Source organism: Triturus cristatus, chromosome 8 (assembly GCF_964204655.1).
Source record: "Triturus cristatus chromosome 8, aTriCri1.1, whole genome shotgun sequence".
NCBI lineage: Eukaryota > Metazoa > Chordata > Amphibia > Caudata > Salamandridae > Triturus > Triturus cristatus.
The window spans coordinates 1,009,045,427-1,009,071,054 of record NC_140591.1 but is presented as its reverse complement, the minus strand read 5'-3'; the positions used below and the strand labels follow the sequence as shown (position 1 = coordinate 1,009,071,054).

Here is a 25,628-nt window from a genome sequence, read left to right as displayed (position 1 = left end):
GTTTATGCTTCTCTCACTGAGAAAGCAGAAGTCCCTGGTCGGGGGTGGGTGGGTGGGTGGTCCTGCTCGTGGGCAGGGGGGAGTGGCTTACCCACTGTTGTGAGTACTGACTGTTTGGTCGGCCCCAGGGCTGAACAAAGCAGTCATGTTGTTGAAAGAGCCCCACGTTGAGGCGCCAATTTGTTGAAAGAGACCTCAGCTAGGCCTACCAGTGCAAGGGGTTCGCCCTTCTCTGCACAGAGTCCTCAGACTATTGGGAAGAAGTTGGCACAGAAACTGGAATAGAAAATACAAAGTTTAATAAACCTTCATGAAGTGGAACCATGTGTCTTTTATACCCACACAGGGGCTCAGAAAAAGGGCGGTACAAGTATACATGAGAAGAGTTACATACATAGATGGTCATACAGAAATGCACAGTCAACAGTAAAGCAGGAGCTAGCAGTTGCTGACTCTGGTAGAAACAACCTGATAGTTACAGACTAAAAACAGATGTATGGACAGTTAGATATTCCTGCGCATGTGCAGGGTAGCAGAGTCTAAGTATAGCCAGTCCTTTAAACAGAGCACAAGGGTAAACAAAATGGCTGCCAGAAATACAAAATGGATTCCATAAAATGTACAGGATAGCCTCTAAATACCAGATGGATTCCGCTAACGCTAATTTAATCGCAGCCAATTTACGACAATGTGCACTCCCCCTTTTTCTCTATGTAGGGTGCTGCATGCAGCCTACATAGTGAAAATGGCCCGGCTGAGGCGCTCTCCACTGCGCCTCACCAATCACAATGCTGCCATTGTAGCGTTGTGATTGGCTTAGGGGAGCAGGAGGAGGGAGGCTGCCAGGACTCCAGAGCAAGCAGGAGCGAAGGCGGCGACCCGTGATGCGGTCTCAGAGGAAGCAGGTACGTTTTTTATTTTATACTGAAGATTTCCGTCCCACATCTCCCCCCCCCACCGTGCGCGCGCGAACCCACCTGCCCGTTTAGCCAGCCGTGACTCGATAACAGATGAGCTTCCACATCTATCATTGAATTAGCCTGTGTTTGTTTCGATGAATGCACAGTTTCACAAAATGTCACACACAGATCTCTGTATTTTCTGAAAGAGGCTGCGTGCTAAGCTTAACCTTGTCCTCAAGGAGGTGTCCAGCTTTGGAAGCAAAAAACAGCTCTGTCAAGGGTAAAGGTTACTCACCTCATATAGCTTTACAGGCAACCCCCTCGCTCTGCTGGTGGAAGATCATTCATCCTGAGCCCCTACACAACAAACAGCCATTTGCGAGGTGGCGGCATATTTTGTTGCATGCAGAGCGCTGCAGACCAGGCCTTACTGCGCCAGTATGCACTGCAAATGCTTTGCGGACTGTGCACATGTTGTTCAATATGCGTGCTGCACTCTCACTTTCTAAGGTGCGAAAGCTTCACTGTGTTAAGCGCTCTGCTGTTCAAGAGTTATGTTACAGCATTATACGTATGTGCAGGGTTTACTAAGGATGAGCCTGACCATGGGTTGCCTGTGTTAGTTTGAGTTTCCACAAACCCCTAGGTATAGGGCAGACGATGGCTAAACCAACCACACTTCCACAGATTTCCTGCTATACACTCCTCCCAACGTTCTTTACCATCAGAACGGGAGGAGGGCCTGCCATGGTGCAGGTGCTGCTTGCTCAGCGTTTCTCATAGCTGCTTTTCCTTAGTACAGCCAAAAAACACTTTTTATTACCCAGTTTAATGCTGTACTGTAAACTGACTTTACCAGGATTCATATTCATGGCCTGTAGCTCGCAGCATATGTCTGTGGCAAGCAGTAACTCGCTGAGCCATCTCTTCAGTTTTTGTACATCTCTCAATGCTCCCATGTTTTCCTTTTCTGACCTCTCACAATTTTGACGTTTTCTCTCCAGCCTTCCTAATTGCCAGAGTTTTAAGAACTTTTGAGGTGTTACATTAGCAGGTGTTTAAAAGAAATTGACAAAGCCATACATAGCAAATACATCTCAGCTCTGGGGTCACATGGGCTCTCTGTCTTGGTTTCCGTGATGTATCATGATTTTCTGTTAGGTGATCAGTTTCGTAGAATTTCCAACAAGCAGCAGGTTGCTGTAGTCCAGAATTGATTCGGCTGTTGCACAGACGATTGCCATTACGTGACTATTGAATATTAATGTTAATGCCTGAAGTGGTTAGCTTTGCTTAATGTGACTGTGGCTGGTTTTAACCTTTGTATGATTTCCCGATTACATCAGGGTCTGTTGTTCTGTTTTGCCTAGTTCTTAATGGGGGCGTCTTGTTTCTGGCCATTGGTGACAAGCAACTCTGGAGAAGTGTTTTTGGTTGTTGTTTTGAGACAACCAATAGTTTTTACTCCCTTTAAGGTTCAGGAGTTTCAAAGAGCATGTTTGCCGATTGTATGGGGATGTAAGCTAGAGAGTGAAGGAATTTCTTGCATCTAATTATGCCATTGAATGTTATGCCGAGCACCAATAGACTAAATCAAGTTACAGGCATGAAATTTACATGGGAGGGATAAATATTACATGCCATTGTGGAATTTTAAATACACTTCCAACATTAATGATTCATCTTTGGGTGTTCAAAGGCTTTGCTCTGTTGCAAATACTTGTAATTCTATTCCCAGATCTCTCGAGTGCAAGAGAATAGTGGAAAACAGTGTGCTTTGGGAAAACACGTATAGAAATACTGGTACTAGTAACAATAACTCATGTCTACTCTTATGCAGCACACTTTACACAGTGACTTGTCCAAAGTCACTAGCTCAGTGCAGCAAGAACATTTTGATGGGGGCTAGCTAATGGGGCTAGCTAACTCGGTACCAGGAATAAAGCAAGTACATCGACAGTCATTTGGCAATCAATTTTTTGCACAATGCTATGGTTTTTGCCCCGTCTCAAGAATAAAAAAAAATGCCTGCTATTTTTCGGACTGTGGGTGCATATCATGGGCTTCTTTGTCTACTCTAGCCACCTGTGGAAAGTATTTCATCCACCATGTAATAACTGTGATCTGGCAAAATATCTCTGCCTTGACTGGGCTCTAAAAGTGCAAAAGCGTGGTTCGGTGGTATGGCCATTCCAAAGAGCATGCAAGTCTGATGCTTGTGTATGAAGAGTTGTCTAGTAAAATCTTGAAAACTGGCTTGCCTTAAGTTATGTCTGTCTTGGAGTAGGTGCACAAAGATATGACAAAAGATGCATTTTGAGATTTTATTTCTGTCTCAGTACACATGGTCAACTTGAGTACATGCCACAGTCGAGTCTCTTTTGGACTGCAAAGAGTATCTTGCCTAAAATGTTGTTGTGTCCCATCAACAGAGGGGCACCAGAAGAACACTGACTCCACGCGCAAAAACAAGGAATCTGCCAACAAAACTACAAGTCCCATGAACCTCTGCGTTCTGACGCCGGCAACGTCAGCACGCGCTTGAGGCGCTCCTATGAAACATCTTCCGGGGCATCGGAGCGATGCCGCTTACTTTCTTTCGTGGAGCTACGCTGCATCAACGAGGAGCGGGTAAGGGTGCTTTGAGCACCGAATCTTCAGTTCCTAATTCTGGGTTGCAGTACAAACGCTCGTATCTTTGAGGTGGCACCTTGGGTCACCCGTGCTGTTTCTTTCGTTGCTCCGTTGGCGGAACCACTTTGCCGGTTCCTTGCGGAGCAACGCTGCAGTGGCGCCCTTTCTGGCATATAACTAAAGGAGAGAGACCCGTTCTGGCGCTCTATGGTCTTTCTTTAAGGTGCTCGTAACTTGTGGGAATTATCCAGGTTCGGGTTGGGCAGGCAAGCCCATACACGTTTTCCCCTGGTTGGCGAACCGACATCGGTTCATGCAGGAAAAAAACACCCTTTTGATTTCCATAGCTCCTATTGAGTCTTGGTTATCTTGTACTGAAACTGCCCAGAGCATTGGGCGATTGGCTTTATGATTTTGTCACGTGAACTTCATGACTGGGGTATGTAAGCCCTCATAAAAAGGGGAATCATTTGGAGAACATAAGAAAGAGAGAGAGACAGTCTTGAATTCTCCTTGTGTGTTGTAATTACTCTAATGTGCACGACCTCTATCCAAGACGTATTGTGGCAGAGGGCCGGAATTTCTTCCTGTTCTTCCTGATAATCACACAGTGGTCATTTGAGTCATGCTTGTTTCTTTGTGTGTCCAGTAGCAGGGGTACTGAGAGTGAGCAGGAGGACGGCTCTTCCGCACCCCTGTCTCAGAGTACAGGGACAACCGTTTGTTAGGTTAAATGAAGCCTATGTAAATCCTCAGACATTGATGTAATGTGATATTAATGAACATGCTGATCATGGTGTTTTTCCACTAGATTTAGCCAAGAGTTACTACACGCCGTATCTGACTCACAGAGTAGAAGAGAAGGTTTTCTTTATTTACAGGCATAGCTCATAGTCTTCTGTACATAATTCCAGTGGGGTCCGGGTAGGAAAGATAAGAAAAGAACTGTATTGTTGTCCCCTCGTTTATGCCTGTCCTGTTCTTTTTACAGGTCTTCCTCCCCGCTGTCCCATTCCTTCCCTTCGCCCGCTTGACCACTCCATTGAGTCTGTGTCTATACATTCAGACCGTGGTGGCGTCGAGAGGTGGACCATTTTAAGCAACGTACGATTCTGAGGATTCCAGGCCACGACAAATGTAATATAGCAGTTGGCACCTGGGCACAGCCTGTTTCGATCAAGTGCCGCGGAGGGCGCCTCTCTTCTGTTTAATATCTGTAGAAGAAGCATGAAGTGCTTTGGTGCCAAAGCTGGTGCAACAGATTGCCATAGAAATAGGCTTTTGTAGCTTAGCATGTTCTGCTGATTTAGAAAATTCACCTTGTTCAGTCTATTAAAATGTGTGCCATCATTCTGACACATTTTCTCCTCTATTACTTGCATCATGAATCAGTGGCTCCTCCAGTGATTTGTTACTGCATTCTGATGTACTGTTCTTTGAAGAAGTGTGTCTTCAAATCTTTCATACATTGCAGCAGTGTTGGGGTGAAGTTGATGGATATGAGGATATTGTTACAGATCCTGTCATAACACTTTCACAAGTGCTTTATCAACCTTCCTGCTTCCTCAAATTAGCTTGAAAATGCTCAGTTTATCCACTCTTTTTTCAAACTTTTCTCGGGGGGAGAATACCCCCACCCCCCCGTAGGTTGTTCGGGTTCGCCGCATTGCTCGCGTGCAGTACCACGATAACTTTACACCACACCAATTTCAAATGTCACCAGCCAACCCTGGAGACAAATGAAAGGAAAACAAAATGGGAATATCAGCTAAAATTGGTGATTGTAGCAGAAAGGAAAATTGCTTTAGCACTTCAAGAAAATAAAGTGCTTTTTGCCTTAGACGTGTCAAACTCTGAGGTGGTTCATGAATAGAGTATGAGGAAAATGGAGTTCAAGACTGTCTAGGCCATAGCACATAGTGGTCACAGTGGCAGGAGAAATGTGCAATTTGAACATGAGGAATAAAGAAGTTAAAATTTGACTTTGCCAAAAAGGCTTTAACCAGTTATGTGACTGATGTTGACAATTAAAATGGGTTGAATGTTCTGAATTATCTTGTTCTATGAACCAGGTTAATACAGATCTCTAGACATTGAGTTTTTGCCTGCAGTAGCGAAGGATGCCATACTCACTTTGTAACCAAAGCAGCATGAACAATACAACAGTATAAGGTAAACCTTTGTAAGGGGGTTTGAGCTGATCCTAAGATGCCACTTAGGAAATTCAGCAACAGCTTAAAACAGTCTCACAAGACCGGGGAATATTGTATGAATGCTTCTGTGAGAGTACCAGATGGCTGAAAGGCACTAATGCCACTACTTATACTGAAATGTATACATTTGATAATGAAAGAGCATATTTTAGCAATAATTTTCAAGAGTTATGCCAACATCAATGGGACTCTGAGCTCACTGACCTCAGAGAGCTTTGGAAAAAGATTAATGTATGGATCAGAATTTGAAATACCCAGGAACACCCTTGGTTAGACCAGAAAAAATAGCAAGCCAAGCCTCCACCATAAAACGTAGGGGGGCAGTAGGAACAAATTTAACAAAACAAAGTTTTCATGTCGGGCCAGAAAATATACAAAGGGAATACACAGTGCACTTGTGGGAAGGAGGAACGTGGGTACATGGGGAAAGGGAGGCTTTTTTGGACACTTCTCAAATGAAGGGTCTGAGTTTTGACTGCCTGTAACTAAGGCACGACCAAGAGGACTGAGGAAGAAGTGGGATATCCTGTTACCATTCCAGTTTTGACCCTACAGGAAGGTGCTGCAGAATGAAGTGGGTTTCAGCCCCTTTGTGATGCAGTTTGACCAACCACTGAAAGATTCCTGGAAAGTCATAGTAGATGGTTAGAAGAATGCTTCCAAGAACTCTACATGAGACATTGTTGACTACGTGCTGGGACTTAGGCCTAATATAGAATGCTACATGACAAAGGCTAGCAAAAATCTAGAGTGAGTCAAGATCTAATCAAATAGTGGTATAATCAGAAGACCACACTTAAGGAATAGCAGTTAGGATAGAAAGTCAGGGTGTTAAGGTCAGGGTGTTAGACAATGAGGAGCCCTGTACCCTTCAATAAAGTGGAGCAGCCGCTTTGGAACTTGCAGGAAGCAAGTAAGTCTGTTGATCACCATAGGGATCATGGAAGTTGTGCTGGATCCGTGAATTGTTTTTTTAAAATGAAGTGCGCACTTTCGCACTTCGCTAATATTTGGCCATTGGGTGGGCCAGGTCCCAGGGGCATTTGGATAGTGAAGGAGGGGGGGGGTTCACTGGTCCCTCCCTCCGGGGGTTCATTAATACCCCTGAGACCACCTCCCTGGAGCTTATTTCTTCATAAATGGTGGGGGGGGGGGCTCTGTGACCCCCACCTGGCCCAGGGGACCACATCCTCCCTGGGGCCATGATCAATTTACAGCGGTATGCCTCGGGGACCCCCTGGGCCCTTGGGAACACCACCTCCATGGGGCCAACTTGTTTTTGTAAAGATGGGTGGGGGCCGTGCACCGCACAAACTCCAGGGCCGTTGTCGGCCCCAGGGACGGCCACCGCCTTGGGCAGCCCCAACATAAAGAAAGGAGGGGTCCCACGCAGTCCCTCTCCTGGAGCCATAGGTGGCCGTGGGGACCACCACTGCCCAGGGCCGGCTCCTTAAGGGCCTGGGAAGCCCCCCAGGGAGAAAGCTGTTTTCTGTGGCTTGCACTGAATGCTGCTACTTGCTGGAAGAGGAGCAGATTTGCTTTTAAACACAGGGAGCTGCCTTTCCAGCAGCTTCCTATGTGTAAAAGCAGTGCAAGCTCATAGGTGGCGGGGAGCAGCAGGGAGCACAGGGGCCTTGAGGCTCCCTCTGTGATCCCTAACAGATGTGAGTAGGTGCCCTAGGAAGGACCAAGGCACCCACAATAGAGGCCGGGCCCTGGGGAATGGGTTCTCGGGCCGGAATTGACCTATGGAGGGGGGCCGCATGGCCCCCCTCCACAATTTCAGAAAGGCCCGAGGGATGAGGTCCCTGAGTTTGATATTGGTGCTCCTCCCTTAAAAGTAAAACAAAATGTTTTAAAAAGGCCAGGGCCTGGTGGATAGGGTCCCCGGGGCCAAAATCAGCCTGGAAAGGCCCAATTACGTGTATCGATTTTCCTCTTACATACCAGTGAAATTCAGCAGTTATACTTACCAGAACAACTATAACTTACGCCCCCGCAATTCATTCCTTATGACCTCACACATTAAATCACTCATGAAATGATCAGTGACATCACTGATGCATAATAAAGTGAGTGTGACTGCTCTTAAGAGTTTATGGGTGTTATACATATTTACTAACCTACTACAAAAGTTAAATTAGTATACTAGGTGCACTACTACTGAGTGATACAACTTCTAACATATATTATATGATTGGGTGTGTGACTGTATGTATCCTTGTACATATGGCTGTGTAAGTGGCTGTATGGGTGTATAAATGGGTGTGTGAGTAGTTGTGTGGGTCGGTGAGATGCTGTGTGAGTGGATGTATTGGTGAGTGAGTTGGTGTGTCAGTAGCTTTATGGGTGAGTACGTCGCAGTGTGAGTGGCTCTATGGGTGGCAAAGTGTGTGTGTAGTGACTGTATAGGTGAGTGAGTGGGTGGCTGAATGGCTGTATGAGTGAGTGACTGGGTGTGTAAGTTGCTGTATGGGTGGGTGAGTGGCTGTTTCAGTCGGTGCTTGGTTTATTAAGTTTTGTGTGAGTGGCTGTATTGGAGAGTAAGTGTTTGTTTGGATGGCTGTATGGGTGAGTGGGCAGATGTGTGAGTGCTTGTATGGATGTGTTAATGGGTATGCAAGTGGTTGTGTGAGTGCTTGTATGGGTGAGTCAGTAGCTGTGTTGAGGGGTTGTATGGGTAAGTGGGTGTTTGACTGTGTAGGTAAATTAGTGGGTGTGTGAGTAGCTCTATGTGTGAGTATGTGGCTATGTAACTGGCTATACAGGTGAGTGACTGGTTGCATGAGTGGCTGTATGGGGACTGAATGGGTGTGTGAGTGGCCGTACGAGTGAGTTAGTGGGTGTGTGAGTGGCTCTATGGAGGAATGAGTAAGTGTGTGAGTACTGGTATGGGTCTGTGAATGGTTATGTTGGTGGCAGTGTGGGTGTGTGAATGGGCGAACAAGAGGTTGTATGGAGGTGTGTGAGTGGTTCTGTGGATGATGTCATGAGTGATGTCATTTGAGATGTCGTTAGTGATGTCATCAGTGATATCATGACCATGTCATGAGTGATGTAATATGTGAAGTCATAAGCAGTGCATTGCAGGGGTGTAAGTTATAGTTAGCTCAGGTAACTATAACTGCTGAATTTCACTGGTAATAGTGAAATCTGAGCCTAACTAATACCTCCCTGTAACCTTTGGTCATTGATTCATCGTCAACATTCAGAAAAATACTCTAGACTATCCCTTGTGGGAATTTGAAGTTACCAACCAGAGTTATTTGTTTTCCTCTGTTGGACCAATGACTACAAAAGAAAACATCTTTTATTGGAGGGCACACCAACCTTCTGAAGTTATCAGAAGCTCTGACCACTTTACTATAGTACAATTTAAGTGTCACATAAAATATGAGTCAGTGAGAAACAACAAATGCATGTAAATGCTTACTTCATTGGCTTGCTGGGAGCAAAAATAATGTTGAAGATCAATGTAACTATTCCAGAGTGTGCGTCTCGCTCTTTTCTCACGAAGCTAATTGCCAGGGAAGACTCCAGCTGAGATTTCACTTGATCGGATTCATATTGTATCTCATACAGAAATTCCTCTGTTGTAGAAAAACCTACATAAAATCCAAGTAAAATAGTTAAAACAAAGCAGATTGAACATCTGTTTCTATTGCTGTGCATTGCAACGCTTTAAGAAGGTATGCCAAGGACTTGCATGAACAGCAAAAGCACACTTTCCGCAGTAAGATATGGCTTGTGTGGTAGTACTGAGTTAGCAAGTATCAAATTGACACTGCATTATGGATATTACCTGTACATATTTCTTAAAAATACTGCATTTTGTTGTCTATCAATTTCCTACACAATATTTGTAATAGTTGAAAATCAAAATGAGACTCTGCCCCCATCCAGAAGTGCACTAGGGTGGAGTAAACATAATTGGGAATAGGGAATGGTGAGAATGAGCAGCTATATTCTACTGGATGTTCCATGGAAAACAAATTAATATTTCATACCATAGGCTTTGCAGCTGAATGTGCATATATTCAAAATTCCGCATGTACAGCCACAGAGATCAGAATCGCGACTAAATTTCACCCAGAAGAAATGCTCATATCTGAACTAGGAAAGGTGAAAGGGCTGATAAAAAGTCTGAAGAAGCACCATTTTATGACTTGTTCCCATTTTACAGAATAGAACAACATTTCAGCAAGCCCTATACTGGGGTGTGTCCTCGATAATTCTGGAAACCACAATTCTGTGACCATGGTTTATAATACATGTCACGCCTAGATGGAGGCTAACACAAGGGTACAGTCCAGTATGTTAAGAAAATGTATAATCCTCCACTAATGATTAATTGTACCGCACTTAACACATATAAAAGAACCTGTGGCTTTCCTAAACAATTCGATTGGCCTTCACCATTTCTAAATGCCATGTGGTTTAACTAGCCTTTTGCACAGACATCAGTGCTGCAGTCCAACAGCATTTCAATATCCTAGCTGAAGCAAGATGACAAAACGTGCACATACATCCCTTTCCTCTGGCTCCAGCTGTGATATTGCAATGCAGTCTCAGGGTTCGCGACTGCAACTTCCACAGTTACAATGTAAAAGGATCCAGTCCCGTTACTTGCAAAGTAGAACTGTATGCTTGCACGCCTCGACTCAGATTCATATTTGGCTTTGTAAGTTTGAAAAAAATCAAACTTATCATCAAACATTAGAGCCTATTCACAAATGTTAACTTCTGCATGAGTAAATCTACACATGTAAGTTTACTTTTACACTTTTGAGTAACATTAATACTTTTGGCTGTTCATATATTTACCCCCTGATAAATAAATGGATTCATATCTTTAAATACTTTAAATAATTTAATGTAACATTTTGCCAGTTTGGGTTTTATTTTAAGCCCCTACCTCCATTGCTTTCTATTGCAGTACTCCTAAACTTAATGTAGTTTGTGAACAAGTCCATTAGGTTCAAGAATACATGTCCTATCATATTTTATTTATCTAAGAAGTAAAAAACAAACAAATGTTTGGTGCACTCCAACATTCATGTAAAAAACAAAACTGTGCATGTAAACTCTGATTTCACATCCTAGCCAGTTCAGTGCAATCGAGACAGTACTCTGTTTTTCATGGTGAATCTATGCCAGTTCATCTGAGGAATCATAGCTCCTCTATGCACTTATAGCGGATAGGAATGTGTACCAATTTTAATGTACAAATTATTAGCTTATTAGGGTCGTGATATTGCAGCAGATAACACTACATTGGTACTTGCACTCAGTGAGAATACAATTACAACAGAGTATTATTTGCTAAACCAATTACACAACAAACGATCAGCAAAATGACTTGTTTAAAAACAAATTGAAACATCTCCATGCTAGTTTGTAACAATAAAGTAACAAGAAAACCATGTTGAACTAAATCCAAGGGTCACCGACTTTTGGTTCAGTTCGCTCTATACAAATAACGCATACATTCCAGATATCACAAGCAGTCAAATATGTAACAGGTGTAATTTAAATGATCTCTCGATAAATTAAAAGTTGCTCAATCACTTTGGTTTATGTTGTTGAAAGGGACGTGTCTTTGGAGAACACTTTGAAGAGAAACAAACTTATTTCAAGGATAATTTTGGATTATAGACCGTGAGGTGTAACTGTAAATATACTCATTTCAAGCAACAGAATAGTTTTCAGGCACGTGGCTCAGTGGTTATCAAACGTGCGGATATTTATTTACTGAAACACAACTTAATCTAGACTGGATCCTGTCATTCACCAATGCAACCCATCACTGTGGCGCTCTTCTTTTGAATACTGTCTTCCTGCATCATAAAGGATCAGAGGTTGTAAGGGCTACAAAAAACGGAATTCTGCAAATGAGAAATTATCTTTCATCAAATTTAGAACTTTCCAATCTGGCAATGTATCTCTTATTAATTGCATGATCGTCCCATGAAATCAGTACTTTCACGCCAGTTTCAAATGATTTGAAGAAAATCACCAACCAGAGCTAGCTTATCCTCAATACAGGAAAACTGACTATGATACGACCACTGTTGTCATTTACAAGGTCAAGGAATCTGTGTGACATCCTGGTACATACAAAGCCAGAGCAAAAAAAGACTGAAGTCAATCCAGAACTAACATCTGGGGATTAGTTCTTCATCCATTTCTAGTCTCTGCCCTTGTGTGTATACTTACCAAACAATGTAACCAAATTGATTTGGTTAAATGGACTCTTCGGAAGCATGCAACTGTAACACTAAAAATGCAATGCACTTAATAACCTGTCCTTGTAATCTCCAATATGTAGGCATGACGGACAGAAAATCAAGTTCATCTCGATACCCGGAAGCGGAAGCCAGTGGAGTCAGAGCCGGAGCGGAGCAGAGTGAACAGAGTGCGAGTGTGAGCGGGTCCAGAGTGCCAGTGTGAGCGGGTCCGGCGGTGGCAGGAGGAGAGCTGCATGCAGGCAGCGGCGGTGAGGGGTGAATGAGGGGGGGTGTGGACCGTGTCATCCCAGCGCATTTCAGGACCGTAAAAAGACCAGGTACCCGCTAACTGTGTTGTGCTGGGAACCCGTTCCACGCTGCTCTACGCAGTCTCGCTCTGCCGCTCGCCTTGCTTTGCCCCCCCCCGCTTGCCAGACCCGTCTTGCATCTGCCCTGCTCTGCCTCTGACCTACTCCTTCCCACGAGAAATTAAGGCGCGGGTGGCAACTTGACCATAGGTGCCAGGCCGGTGCTGCTTGCAAGGCCGCCTACAGTCATCTGCCTGCTGGCCTAGCGGCCCTAATTAATTAAATCACACAGGCCCCAGCCTTGTACCAGCCCGGCATTGCATTTACTCACCGCACCCCTACCCAAACCCCTCACCCCCCCTTGCTACTGCACAGGTGGGGGTGGGGGTGGGCAAGGGAGAGGCTACAGCAGGCAGCGGGAGTAGCCTGAAACAGAGTGGAATCTGGCTGCCGCCAACTGGGGCAAAACTCGCAATAAACAAGAGGGAAGGCGACATTTTCTGACCCACATGGAAGATAAAGTGCCAAAGAAAGGGGGAGTAGCCACCCCAAGTTACAGTCATACTACAATGTGATCCAGAATGCTCAGGAAAGAAACAGCAAAAACCCAAAAGAAGTTGAATGAGGAACCCATTAAATCACCTGCGGAATTAGCGATGGTACTACCCCACTTGTCGGCGCAACCACCCCCCCATTTGCAGTACTCTGAACAGGGTCCTGGTTCCCCAGACTGCACCACCGAGATGGAAATAACAACACCCCTAGTGCCCTCAACTCAATAATAGAAAATGCAAGATGAAACAGATAACAACGAAAAAAAGAGAACCCTCAGAGATTTTTTTAAGAAACGGGGAATTAAAGCATCAATTAACCGTAATTAAATACCGTCTCCATCAGCACAGCCTTTCCAAACACCCCTTAATACACACCCAGTTCCAATGAAAGTGCAGGCCATGATTCACAAGCAGCCCTACAACCAGGTCACCAGCACGTCCCTGGATGGTCCCCTTATAAGGGACGAATTTTCTACTCCTGTAAAAAATAGGCTAAGATCAGTCACTCGGTCAGGAGACACGCTTTATCCTTCGCAACAAGTCCATCAATCAAATAAGTAACAAAGCTCTTCACCAATAACCATTTCAAGTGACGATTCTCCCATCAGCCTGAGATCACTCTCACAGCAGGAAACTAACTTTCACGCTAACAACATAGGTTTTCCTGGAAACAAGGTAATTTCTACCCCTCAAGCTGCAGGTAACATCAAACCACTTACTCCAACGACGCCTCTTGCATTGGCTCATCATGAACCCCCTGAAACAAAGTCAGGTGAGCCAAATGATCGCTCTCTTTTGGCTTTATCTTTTTTTAAGACAGAATTTAACAAGACAAAAAAAACGATTGAAGGTCACGATTCAGCAGCGTTTGAGCCCACAACTGTCTGGCCCCAGCTTTTGCAAACCCTGAGTGTCTGCATTAAACTATCATTCAGATAAACTTGACCTACAAGTCGACCTTCTAAACACACTAGCAGTATACACGGCAGGGATTGACAACAAATTGGGAGGCTTGAACACCTTAATTACAAAAGCACAATTCAACGTCAATTTGACCCTAGAGATATGTTGTTGCTCATCAATAATTGACAGCTTGTATTCACTTCCCCAGTTCCTCACCTTGGTCCTGACAGAAATTAGGAAATTACCATCAGGTCCGCAAGGCCAACCACATCTTTTATGCTCACAACCAACTGATTCAACCACTCAGAAAGCCAAAGACCAAAGCATAAAGCAAAACAAAACTAATAAAGGACACAAGGTTTCACCAGTAAATGTTGACACCCGATCGACCGATGTTCTAGCAGCAGTTCCGCCTCCAGACAATCAAGCGGCACCCAAGGAGTATGGTATCTTCCAAATTGCCAAACCGGACAATAAGAATAAAATTACGTCAAAAATAGAACCATGGTTTACGTCTGTGATAAAGCAAAGTCCTGACATCAGAGACGCCGGCCTAGGGACGGGAATAACTAATAAATCCCCTCAAAATCAACATCTGACCAAAAGGGAAAGAGACAACGAAAAAACGTAATAAGTGCAGTACAGTGCTTCAAAACATGACCAGTGATCTCCCCCTTACTAAAAAAGGTAACATATGATTTGGCTCGATCAGCTCTGCAAGTTCTGCCAGTAATCCCCCTCTTCCACAATAATCACCTTTACAAACAATAATAGAGCTGATTAGCAAGGTGACACTGGCATCTACCCATTGTAAAGAGCACAAGGATCTACCCAGGGCCAGGGGAGAGGTCTCAACGAAGACCCCACAACCCTTGATCTTAGACGAGCTGGAAAAGATCACCAAGTCAAAATCACCACCGTACACCTCAAAGACTGGACTAGAAGACTCGACAATTCCAATAAACATGGCAAATATACCCAAGGAGAACCAAAACAGGGAAGCCACAGAACTGTATGAGGAGGAATTTAGATCAAGAGTCAAGGAGAATTTTCAGATAATACTGTTAAAGAATCCGGTCACAACACAAATGGGTAAACACTCTCTCAATAAAGTGGATTACCAATCTCGAGGTGAACAAGTGGGACATAAGCAACAACTATCACATACTCAAAGGAGAATCGATCTACCTTAGACAACGGATAAAAGTAACCATATGATTCCCGGCCAGAATTCTACTACAACAAACTAAAAAGCTAAATTGTTATTTATCCCAGAATACCTCACTCAAGGACCACACAATATCTTGAATAGAGGGAACATTCTGAAACTTTTCAAATCCATCTCTGAACTGCGTCAGACTGAATCTAGTGATATAATTTCAATTGAATTTAAATCCATTAGAAGTAACCAACCCACCGAACCAACGCTAATTACTTTTTCAACAGTAGCAATTAAGGAGCGGGTAATACTAAAGTCTGATAAATTTAACAAATGGGGCATTAAATAGTTCCCCAAACCGAACCACGGTACCCATCGGTTCTTGCAAAATTCCCGGCCCCACTAGACAAATTCGGACCACCATCTTTTTCAATACTAAAATCAGCTAAAGGTCAATCCCCGGGAAGGGCTACTCACCCTGAAATAGAGGAGTCCAAAATCACGGCGATTGATTCTGCATGGCTGCCAGCGGGCCTCGACGGGGGAAACCACGATTGAACTGGCGCCCAACCCGGCCTCTCAGTATGTTTGTAGAACATTGATGGCCTTACCCCGAAATTTCAATCTCCTGACGTGATAAAGTTTTTAAAACACCACGAGGTTATACTATTGCAGGAAACATGGTCTTTGGCCAGCCTTCCAATAGAAGGATATTTGGAATATAGAACTCCAGCCCAGAGACTGCACAAGTCTGGCCGACCTACGGCCGCCTTTCAATCTCCGTTGCAGCCAAGTTAAATGCTAACATAGTTCAACTGACATTCGAGGAAGACTGGATTTCCGGTATAAGGGTTGGCAACTCCAAACAGACTGAACAACTGCTCTTGATTAACATTTACATTTCACCAAGCGTCAGGGAGAAAAAATCCAAGTTCGACCACCTAATCCAGATTTTGTGTAACCTACAAAGCAATCACGGAAGAACAGCCTGTTTAATATCTGGCGATAACAATACAATCCTTTTTCAAGAACTTCCTGAAGAATATGATGCACCATGGCAAGATATTTTGGAACAAACATAGCCCACCGGTAACGAATATAGCAAACTTGGCAAATACATGGTGCTACAACTCAGCATTCTGGGTTACACAATTCTGAACGGTCGCTTCCACATGGATAGTCCACCAAACTGGACAAGAACTAATGGTTGTACTCATTCCTTTCTAGATTACACCATTTGCAACAAGGAAATTCTCCCTCTGATTGAGATTTACACCATAGCTGCATGAGGAGACAGCCATCATCGACCCCAAGTGATCACTATGTCATTCCACGTTGCCGCGACAAGCCAGACAACAAGAGGAATTCGCACTGAGAACCTCAAAAGGTTGAAATGGTCAGATCCTATTATACCATCAATAATGACTAAATGCAGAGCACTGCACAGTTCAAGGAGCGTCGACAATAGCCCACCCACTACATCATGGGAACTCTTCTCCCGGGAACTGCTTAAAAACTTCCCATGTACCACACGAAAAACCAAAAACGGTAATCCAACAATAACAACTGCTGAAATTAAGAAATTAAAATCATCACGCAATTGTGCACTAAGACAAGCACGTAGGCACCCAGGGGAAGTTCACTTATTCTATATATATAAGCAAGCTCAAAAAGCACTTCGACAAGCAATATTTCTAAGGAATAATAAGCGCTCCAAGCAGTTCTGGCTAAAACTGATACATGCAAGTAAAAACCATAACCCAACATTTTTTTGGGCGCTTGTTAATTCGAGAACACATAACCAAGGAGGACAATGTAGTGCAAACATCCCTGAAGTGAATGGGTATCCTTTCTAATGACCCACTTTGAAAAACCAGAAAAGGTAGAAGGTCCATCGGCCAAACCTCCAACTTTGGCCCCTCAACTTAACTTACGCCACTCACTAGGTACAATACATGTTGGAACACCTGAGCAACCCGCTGAACTGAACACAAGGATGCCATCAGTAACCAATATCAAATCGCTGCTCCAGCATGAAGAATCGCCTCAATGGGTACCCACAACACTAGAAATTCTAATGAAAAGAAAAGCACAAATTATAAGCGAGGGCCGTTCAGACAGAGCTCCTGGGCCAAATGGTCTACCCCAGGCTCTGTACAAACAGGACACTGACTATTGGGCTAAATAATTGGCAGCGTTATTTACTTACTGCTGGACTAATCAGGTATTACCGGAATATTGGCGTGGCGCCATTATACACCCAATCTACAAAGGTGGCAAGAGATCAGATCCAAAAAATACAGCATGATTACTCTATTGGATGTGGAATCCAAATACTACGCCAAGTTGCTCCTTCAAGATCTGGCGTCTTGGGCCACAAAAAAACATCTTATACCCTTCAACCAGACGGGATTTGTGTCAAAATCAGGTACTATAACCAACCTGCTTGCAATATCTGTCCTGTTGGATAAAGCGGCAGTGTCAGGAATGCTTTTGTCGACTTCAAGGCTGCTTTCGACTGCGTGCCCAGACGCCAACTATGAAACTGCAGAAATGGGGGATTCCACCAGTGGTTTTACAAGCCATAATCGAGCTACGCACTAATACATGGATCCGTAAAAACTTGGAGACGGATCCTATTTCTCCAGAAAAATACAAACATTACGTGGAGTAAAACAAGGTTGTGTGCTGGCGCCCCTCCTTTTTAATCTCTTCATTTCCGATCTGTCGGAGTCATTCGATGAAGTCAACTCTCATCCTCCAAAACTTCCCGGGGTAAGAGTTTGCAATTTATTGTATGCGGATGACCTTGTCCGGCTCAGCCACACCAGGGTCGGCCGGCAGAGACAACTCGATTGGTTGTCTCCTTACACCATCGAAAATGAATTGGAATTGAATCTATCAAAGACAAGGGCAATCACCTTTGGGTTAAGGAAATACCAAGGTGGCTGTTGCCAGTTCAAGGGTAAAAGTATTGACAGGGCCACTTCTTATGAATACCTGGGGGTCCACATGGACAGAAGGGGCTCATTCTCAAAACACAGAGACGAGGTAGAAGCCAAAGCTTTGACAATCCACGTGGCATTTAAGAACCTCGCAAGGCAGTTGTCCAGTCCAAGCCTGACCCCCCTCATAAGTGTCATGAAGGCAAAAACCCTCAATTACCTTACTGACAGCCAGGAGATCATGCAAGGGAAAGACAACAGCCTCGTGAACAAAACAACAAGAATCTTAAAACAAGTGCTGAGCCTTCCAAAAACCTCATCCCCTGCTCAAGTACGACTTGAGTTTGGTCTCCAAGATCACTGAGCGGTAGGGGCTGGTGCATTTATCAGGTTGTGTAACAAGTTACGTACTTTCAGAGAAGGAAGCTTGAAGGCCTTTTTGTGGCAGGAAATTTCAGCCGGTCAGCTTGGAAGACCGTACCGGTGTTATTTACAAGACTCTTTAAAACTCCTGGATGCAGAAGAAATCTGAAGCTCCAATCCATCGCAGCAGGCACTCAAAACCTACATCAAAAGAAACGTCCGCCCCTGGTCTTTCCATTCGGACAGAGCCCAACTGGTACAACATAACCATGCCTGGTCAATCGTATCAGGGTTTAAGCCAGGAATTGTGGTGCCTCATATGTCATGCACCTACTCAGTGATGTGGAATGATGGTTTTTGGCCCTCAGAATCGGCGAATGGCCATTCTTGTATCACTTGCCACATTGGCGCCGCACAAATACCAACATAACGTGCAGGAGGTGTGGGAGCAGCAAGGAAACAATCGAAGACTTGGTATGTATTTGCTCTGCATTTCTTAATGATCAAAAGATTTTGCTGAAGGGCGAATGGAACAAACTCGGCATCCGCACCTGTCGACAAGCTATCCTCGCATCTATGAATCCGAACAATCCACTGCTTAATATCCGGTTTACTAAGTTTTTCACAAGAGCAGTAAAAAGACTTATAAACTGTGAGAGCCAGCAAGCTAACAACTGTTAATCCCAAACGCGGAGACCTAAGCCCGATGTTGTTTCGTCGACCTATTTACTTCACTGTACTACTTGACAGCGGTCGAATATGGCATTTTGCACATTGTTTACTTACTGTCCTCTGTCTTGTGCGACCCTGGAACTTTTAAATTACTGTATGTAGGGGTTCTACTTTACAAATAGAATTGCACTATTAGTGGTTTAGCTATCAGCTTTTTAATAATGACTAATGTCTTGTCCCGTGGCCTTAGTCGATGCCAAAACCAGAACAGCCACCACGACTTTCAGCTGTTTCCTAACTGTTTCTTAAAAAGGGCCAATTGTCTAGATGAAGTTTAAATTTTAACATTATGAACAAATACAGATTGTTAGGTTTTTAAATAATTATTTATTGTTGAACTTCACATCCTTCGATTACTTACCATTTGCTTGCGACTGTATTAATGCATTAAATGGCTGCACTTAGGTGGATTTGTAAAAAAGCACGAGGAAATAATGTAAGCAAAAACACAGGAGTTTAGCCTCTTCAGCGCTGCGCGGATTCCCGCGCGGTGCTGAAAGTTTTGAGCGCGGGCGGGTCCATGACGGAACGGTTCCGTCATAAGCACAGCCCAACCGACGTGCATGACGGAACCGTTCCGTCATCGGCGTCGAAGAGGTTAGTTAACGCTTGTTTACTATCTTATGTGTAAACAGTTTAGCAACTGTTCGATATACGTTTTTTAAATTTTTTATTTTATTGATGCACACCCATTATTATAATGATTTTTACTAATCAAACAATAAAGTATTCACTCACTCAAGTTCAGAATAAATGAGCACTGAAGCTCCATTTGATGTAGGAGGTCTACAACTAAGGGCCTCATTATGATGTCGGTCGGAAAGGCTCCGAACAGCATTCGAATTTTCCTAGCCTGTGTTGGAACCCATGTTTGCGACTGACTCGGAAAAATTTCCGACTGACCGATTACGATAGAAGGTTACCTTTTCGGCTTGGATCCGACGGGCATTCGGAGACCCCGAGTCAGTTGGGGTCGGAATTGTACAGGTCTATGGACTGAATTTCCGAAAGACATATTACGATGTCAGATTCAGACAGCCTTTCCGAATTTATCTGTGCGACAGAGAACGGCTGCCAGAAACTGACTTTGGGGGCCCTTAGCAGGCCACATTCACCTGGAGGCCTTCGGTAGGGGCACGTGGGGGTACCAGCAGGACCCCCCTTTATAACCATGCACAGTGTGGCTGGCACCATGGGGTGCCCACCACAGGGTGCAAGGTTATACGCAACCACCGCTTTTTTCAATGGGAGCATGTGTTGTCGGTGGGAACACAGGCTCCCATTGAAATCAATTGGAATCTGACCAATCTGACCAAACAGTGTTCGGAAACATCGTTATCGGTCGGTCGGACTCTCCAAACCCGAGTCGGTCGGAACTGATTCGACATCGTAATGAGGCCCTAAATTAACCCCTCACTCTTTGGAAAAAGGCCATCACCCAAATGAAATTAAGTAGCTCACACTAGAAACTAACAGAGAGCCCAAATCTGAAGAAAAAACAATTCGAGAAAGAACAGAGATGGATTTTCAAGTCAACAATTGATAAAATTAGCTCAACAACGAAAGCCCTTGGAGTTCCTTGAACTAATGCAAATTCTCCCCCTGTGTCCACAGCTGGACCCTCATGAGAAATTACACAAAAAATTCAACTCACTATCAGAACCAATACAAGATTAATAATGGGTACCAAAAACTGACACTATTCAGTAATTTTGTACTATTTACCTTCTACCAATATGGCCCAGATTAAGACATCATACACACTGACACTGAAGATACATGACATAGAGAAATGTAATTAGTGAAAATACATTCATTGAAGTCCATTGAGAAACATCATTAATCGGACGTCATTCGTCAGATTTGGCATACAGACATCTCTTTAATTCATGTCTGACATTATGTATTCAGATCATGTAAGTGCCATCTTTTTTTGTTACACTCTATGGTGGCCCTGTCCTTTTCTTCTTTTTCTTGGTTTATCCTTAGTTTCTCTGCGTTGCTGCCATAAGGGAACTCCTTCCTTATTTTTTGGGAATAAGGTTAATGAAAACCTATTTTTTGATTAAACAGGGTAATACCTTGCTTGGACATAGCTACTAAACATGAAATCCTCTTTTACAATATGTCAACTCCAGATTGGTCCAGATTGGCCATTTGAACAAGCCTAGGTTAGCGCACCACGACCCCCTCCGAATCTTGGAAAGGCAGTCAGGGCTTGTCCTCTCACCAGCATTGCTGAGCTTCATTCCACCTTTATGGCATAGGTAAGGGCTTTGAGACGAAGCTCAAGAGAAACACGCCTTGGCTACGAACATCAATTCATCAAAATGCCTGGGGTAGTGGAAGTGACCTCACATGCCATGAGACCCCAGCCTGTTGTCACAGGAAGTGACATCACACAAACTTTGGCCTGGTGATATCACAGGAAGTAATGTCGCTTGCTCTTTGACCCACCTCAATGATGTCATAGGAACGGACATTGCAAGGCATTTGACCTGATGACATCACATGACCTTTGGACCCCATGAAATCAAAGGAAGTAACACTGCATGATCTTTGGCTTGGTGCTATCACAGGAACTGATGCATCTAACATTTGGTTAATTACATCACACACAGAGCTGGAAAATCTCTACAGATACAAAAGAAGGACTCTATAAACAGACATACTTCCAATCCTATGGAGAATGTAGCTACGTACATTGTTTCAGGTAGTACTTTCAGATATACAAGCAAGATAATGTAGCATTGATTAAGAACCTATCAAATACTGTACAACAATGGAAAATAAGCTAGCCAAGTTGAAATCAGGCATTATCAATATCAAATAACTTATAAGATGGGAGGGTTGATTAGCCTATAATGTTCAAAACAAGTTCACTTTATAATTTGTTTTAGAAACGAAGAGTACCATGTAATTAAATCTCAGTCTTGGAACGTAGGGGAGCCCCGGAAGGCGACAAGCGCTGCCAGCACCGGCTGCACGCGCCGCCACTGGGCAAGCAAAAGTTACAGGTACCGCGCATGCGCAGGCAGCCCTCGCCCTCCCAGGTCTCCTCCCCGGACCGTATGTGGAGCTGCTTTCTGTTTTGCTTGTTTTATTTGCTGGGCGTGCCCTGACACCCCCTCCCCTCCCTTAGCCCTTTTGCCACATTAATTCTTTTAACCCATAGTGTTTTGAATGCGCATGGTTTGATTGTGCCTCGGGCACTTGCAGCTTAAACGTGACATATTTTGTTTCTGTGGATCTTTGCCACCTTGTGCTTTCAGGAGCTGCATACAAGCACTGCTTTGGTGGTACTGGCTGTCAGTATGCGTTGCCTTGCCGTTATTCAAAAGTTGCACACACGCGCTATCTCAATACATGCACGCGCTGCTTCAGCATGACAGACTGTCACCGCGTGTTGGTGTGCTGCTATTTAAAAGTTGCATCCACGCGCTGACTCAACTCTTACATTCGTGTGTTGTTATTCAAAATATTCACTCACACGTGCTTCTTCAGCACAAGTATTCGGCTTTCTCTCGCAGAAGTTTCTACACGCTCTACGTCACAACTCTTTCATGCTTCAACAGAAAACTAGACTGCTAACTCGTTTCCTTTGTTTGTGGAACACTCCCATCTCCCTGTTGGAACTCTGCGGTGATAATTCCAAAGAGATTCTTTGAGAAGATTGTGAGACAATACAACATTCTTTTTCATTCTTGTTCTTGACATATACCTTCTCCGCCGTGGGAAACATTCCATTCAAACTAAACAAAACAAGTACAACTCTTTCTGATGGATACATCTGCCAGTGGATTCCTCACCTTGTGAATATCCCCTGCGCCAGCAAGATTCGGAAACTTTTGTAGCAGTCCACGCCGATGGGGTCGAAGATGACGTCACAGAGACACGGCTCCGCTCGCGACTCCACTGACGTCACCGGCTCCATAAGAAGACCTCCTCGGCGTGATGACGTCAGTTCCCTTTTTTCCGCGCCGACGACGCCAACGGATTTCGGGAATCGTTACTGGTAGCTTTACCTGTTACTTTGTGTTTATTCCGAAGTTTCTCTGTCTTTCTTCGAGAATGTCGGCAAGGAAGTCTGGTTTCAAGCCTTGCCATGAATGTGGCAAACACATGTCCATCACTGACCCGCATGACGACTGCGTTTGGTGTTTGTCATCGGACCACGATGTTGAAGGATGTTCGTGTTGCAGGAAGATGAGCTCAAAGGCTCTTAAGGAAAGAGAGGCAAAGCTCTTTATCGCCCGGATGAAGAGAAAGGAGAAAAGAGGTAGAAGAAGATCCAGGTCGAGGTCGAGGTCGGCTTCCAAGTCGACGTCGGGACATGCTTCAAAGAGCAAGAAGCATAAGAAGAAAAGGAGGCATTCGTCTCATCACAAGGCCTCGACGTCGAAGTCTAAATCGCCTGCTCGGCGTCGAAGGGAGTCAGTGTCTCCTTCTCCTGTTCCGGCTTCGCCTCCCGTTCCATCTTCTCCTGTGTTTTCTCCGTCTCCGGCTGATTCGCCGGTGCCGGCGTCCTCTCCGGCGCCGATGGCTTCTCCAGGTCCTGCAGGTCCTTCGGCTCCGTCTCCGACTCCGGCCCAGGATGAGGATGATCAGGCTCCGGGTGAGTCTGTGACGCCGCAAGTTCCACCGTCGGCGCCGGCAGGCCCGAGTCCGGTGTTACCTGACCAGTATCCAGCTTTCCCTAATCCAGGTCAGGACCCCTCGCAGTATCTCAATGCGATGTATGGGGTGTTCTCACGGGCCATGTATTCCTCTGGTGCACCTATGGGTCCGATGGGTCCGATGGCTTTTAATCTGGGAGTGCCGCAGGTTTATCCTCAAGCACCGTTTATGCCTTTCTTCCCAGCGACGCCGTCTTGGCAGATGCCGGCGCCGAAAACATCGACGCCGCTTCCCTCTTCACCGGCGCCGACTCGACCTCGTTCGACGCCGGCTGCTCCAGCTGATACGCGTTCGACGCCTCTGCCGGCGCCGTCGGATTCGATCACGGCGCCGCCGACGCCGCAGGTGCGGATCCGTTCCAGGAGAGAGGCGCAGAGAGTGCTGGAGGAGAGGAGTTATCTTATGGATGAGGCTGAAGAGGGAGAATTGGTCGAATCCGATGAGGTGTTTGACGAATTGAAGGAGGCAAGTGGGTTGGATTTGTCTCCGGAGTGGGAGATCACTCCTCCTTCAGATGAACCTTCTAAAGACGCGGCTCCTTATCATGCTGTGATAAGAAAGGCTGCAGAGTTGTTGGACCTTCAATTGCCATCTGTTGAGTTCAAGTCTAATATCTTGACTGAGGTGTTGCACTCTCCAACTGCGGTGTCAGAGCCGCTGTTGCCTTTTAATGAAGCAATATTGGAGCCTGTGTTGGATGTGTGGCGCAAGCCTTTTTCGGCTCCTGCGGTGTCCAAGGTGGTTGCAAGGAGATATAGGGTGGCTCCGGGGGATCCTGAGTTTTTGTCATCACACCCTTCACCTGAAAGTCTGGTCGTTCAGGCTGCTTGTTCTGGACGTTCAAAAGGTGCGTTTCCTCAGGTCCCAGGGGACAGAGAGGCCAAGAAGGTGGACCAATCGGCCAAGAAAGTCTTTTCTTCAGCCAGTATGGCATTAAAGTCTTCTAATGCGACTTGTTTATTGGGGCGCTATATCCATGCGCTTATGGATTCAGCTAAAAAGTTGGCACCGAAGCTGTCGGAGGTGGATAGGGCAGGCTTCAGTGAAGTACTGTCGGATGCCCAGGCGGCTGCTCGCCAGGTTATACAGAGTGGCTTGGATACAGCAGACTCAGTTGCCAGGGTCATGGGGTCTTCAGTTGCCACCAGGAGGGGAGCATGGCTTAAGTCCTCCGAATTTTCTTCGGATGTCCAGTCGACCTTGTTGGACTTACCTTTTGATGGGTCTGGTCTGTTCGGGAAGAAGGCTGATGCTGCTCTCGAGCGCTTCAAAGAAAGTAAGGCTACGGCTAGGTCGTTGGGCCTTCAATCCCAGCCGAGAGGTACTTTCAAGAGGTACAGAGGTTTTGGAAGGGCGAGTTTTCGTTCTTATAGACCAGCCCAGCAGCAGCAGCAGCAGCAGCAGCAGCAAAGCTCCAAGGGATATAGAGGAAGGCTTAGAGGTCGCTCACGTGGCCGTCAACTCTCCTCCTCCTCTTCCTCTTCCTCAGCCCCTCCCACCACCGCAAAACAGCCCTAGATTCGACATTCCGGATCATGCTGGTCCTGTGGGGGGCCGGCTTACCCATTTTCTACAAGATTGGGAATCGGTTACTACAGACCTTTGGGTTCTGGATCTTGTAGAAAATGGGTACGCCCTTCCCTTTCGGGAATTCCCTCCAGTTTACCCTCCTTGCCAAGGTGCTTGCTCGGAGGACCACCGTCTTCTCCTGCAGGAAGAAGTCCTGAAGTTGTTTCAGAAAGGGGCGATAGAGGTGGTTCCGGAGCAGGAGAGGGGTCAGGGATGCTACTCCCGGTATTTTCTGATCCCGAAGAAGGACGGCAGATTGCGTCCGATACTAGACCTCAGAATCCTGAACTTTTACCTGAAACAGGAAAAGTTCAAGATGCTCACCCTTGCGCAGGTTCTTCAGGCGCTGAATCAGGAGGACTGGATGGTGTCGCTCGACTTGCAGGATGCGTATTTTCACATCCCCATTCTGAAGTCGCACAGGAAGTATCTCCGTTTCACG

At 45.1% G+C, this 25,628-nt stretch overlaps 1 protein-coding gene across 1 annotated transcript in view; it reads right to left on the bottom strand.

Annotated features, from left to right (window-relative positions):
• The window catches only part of CFAP47 (cilia and flagella associated protein 47), a 2,697,962-nt gene that overhangs the window by 305,639 nt on the left and 2,366,695 nt on the right, over positions 1 to 25,628 (bottom strand). Inside the window, exon 61 of the mRNA XM_085622577.1 lies at positions 9,183 to 9,354. Coding sequence (XP_085478703.1) covers positions 9,183 to 9,354 — 172 coding nt within the window. The remainder of the gene's footprint in view (positions 1 to 9,182; positions 9,355 to 25,628) is intronic.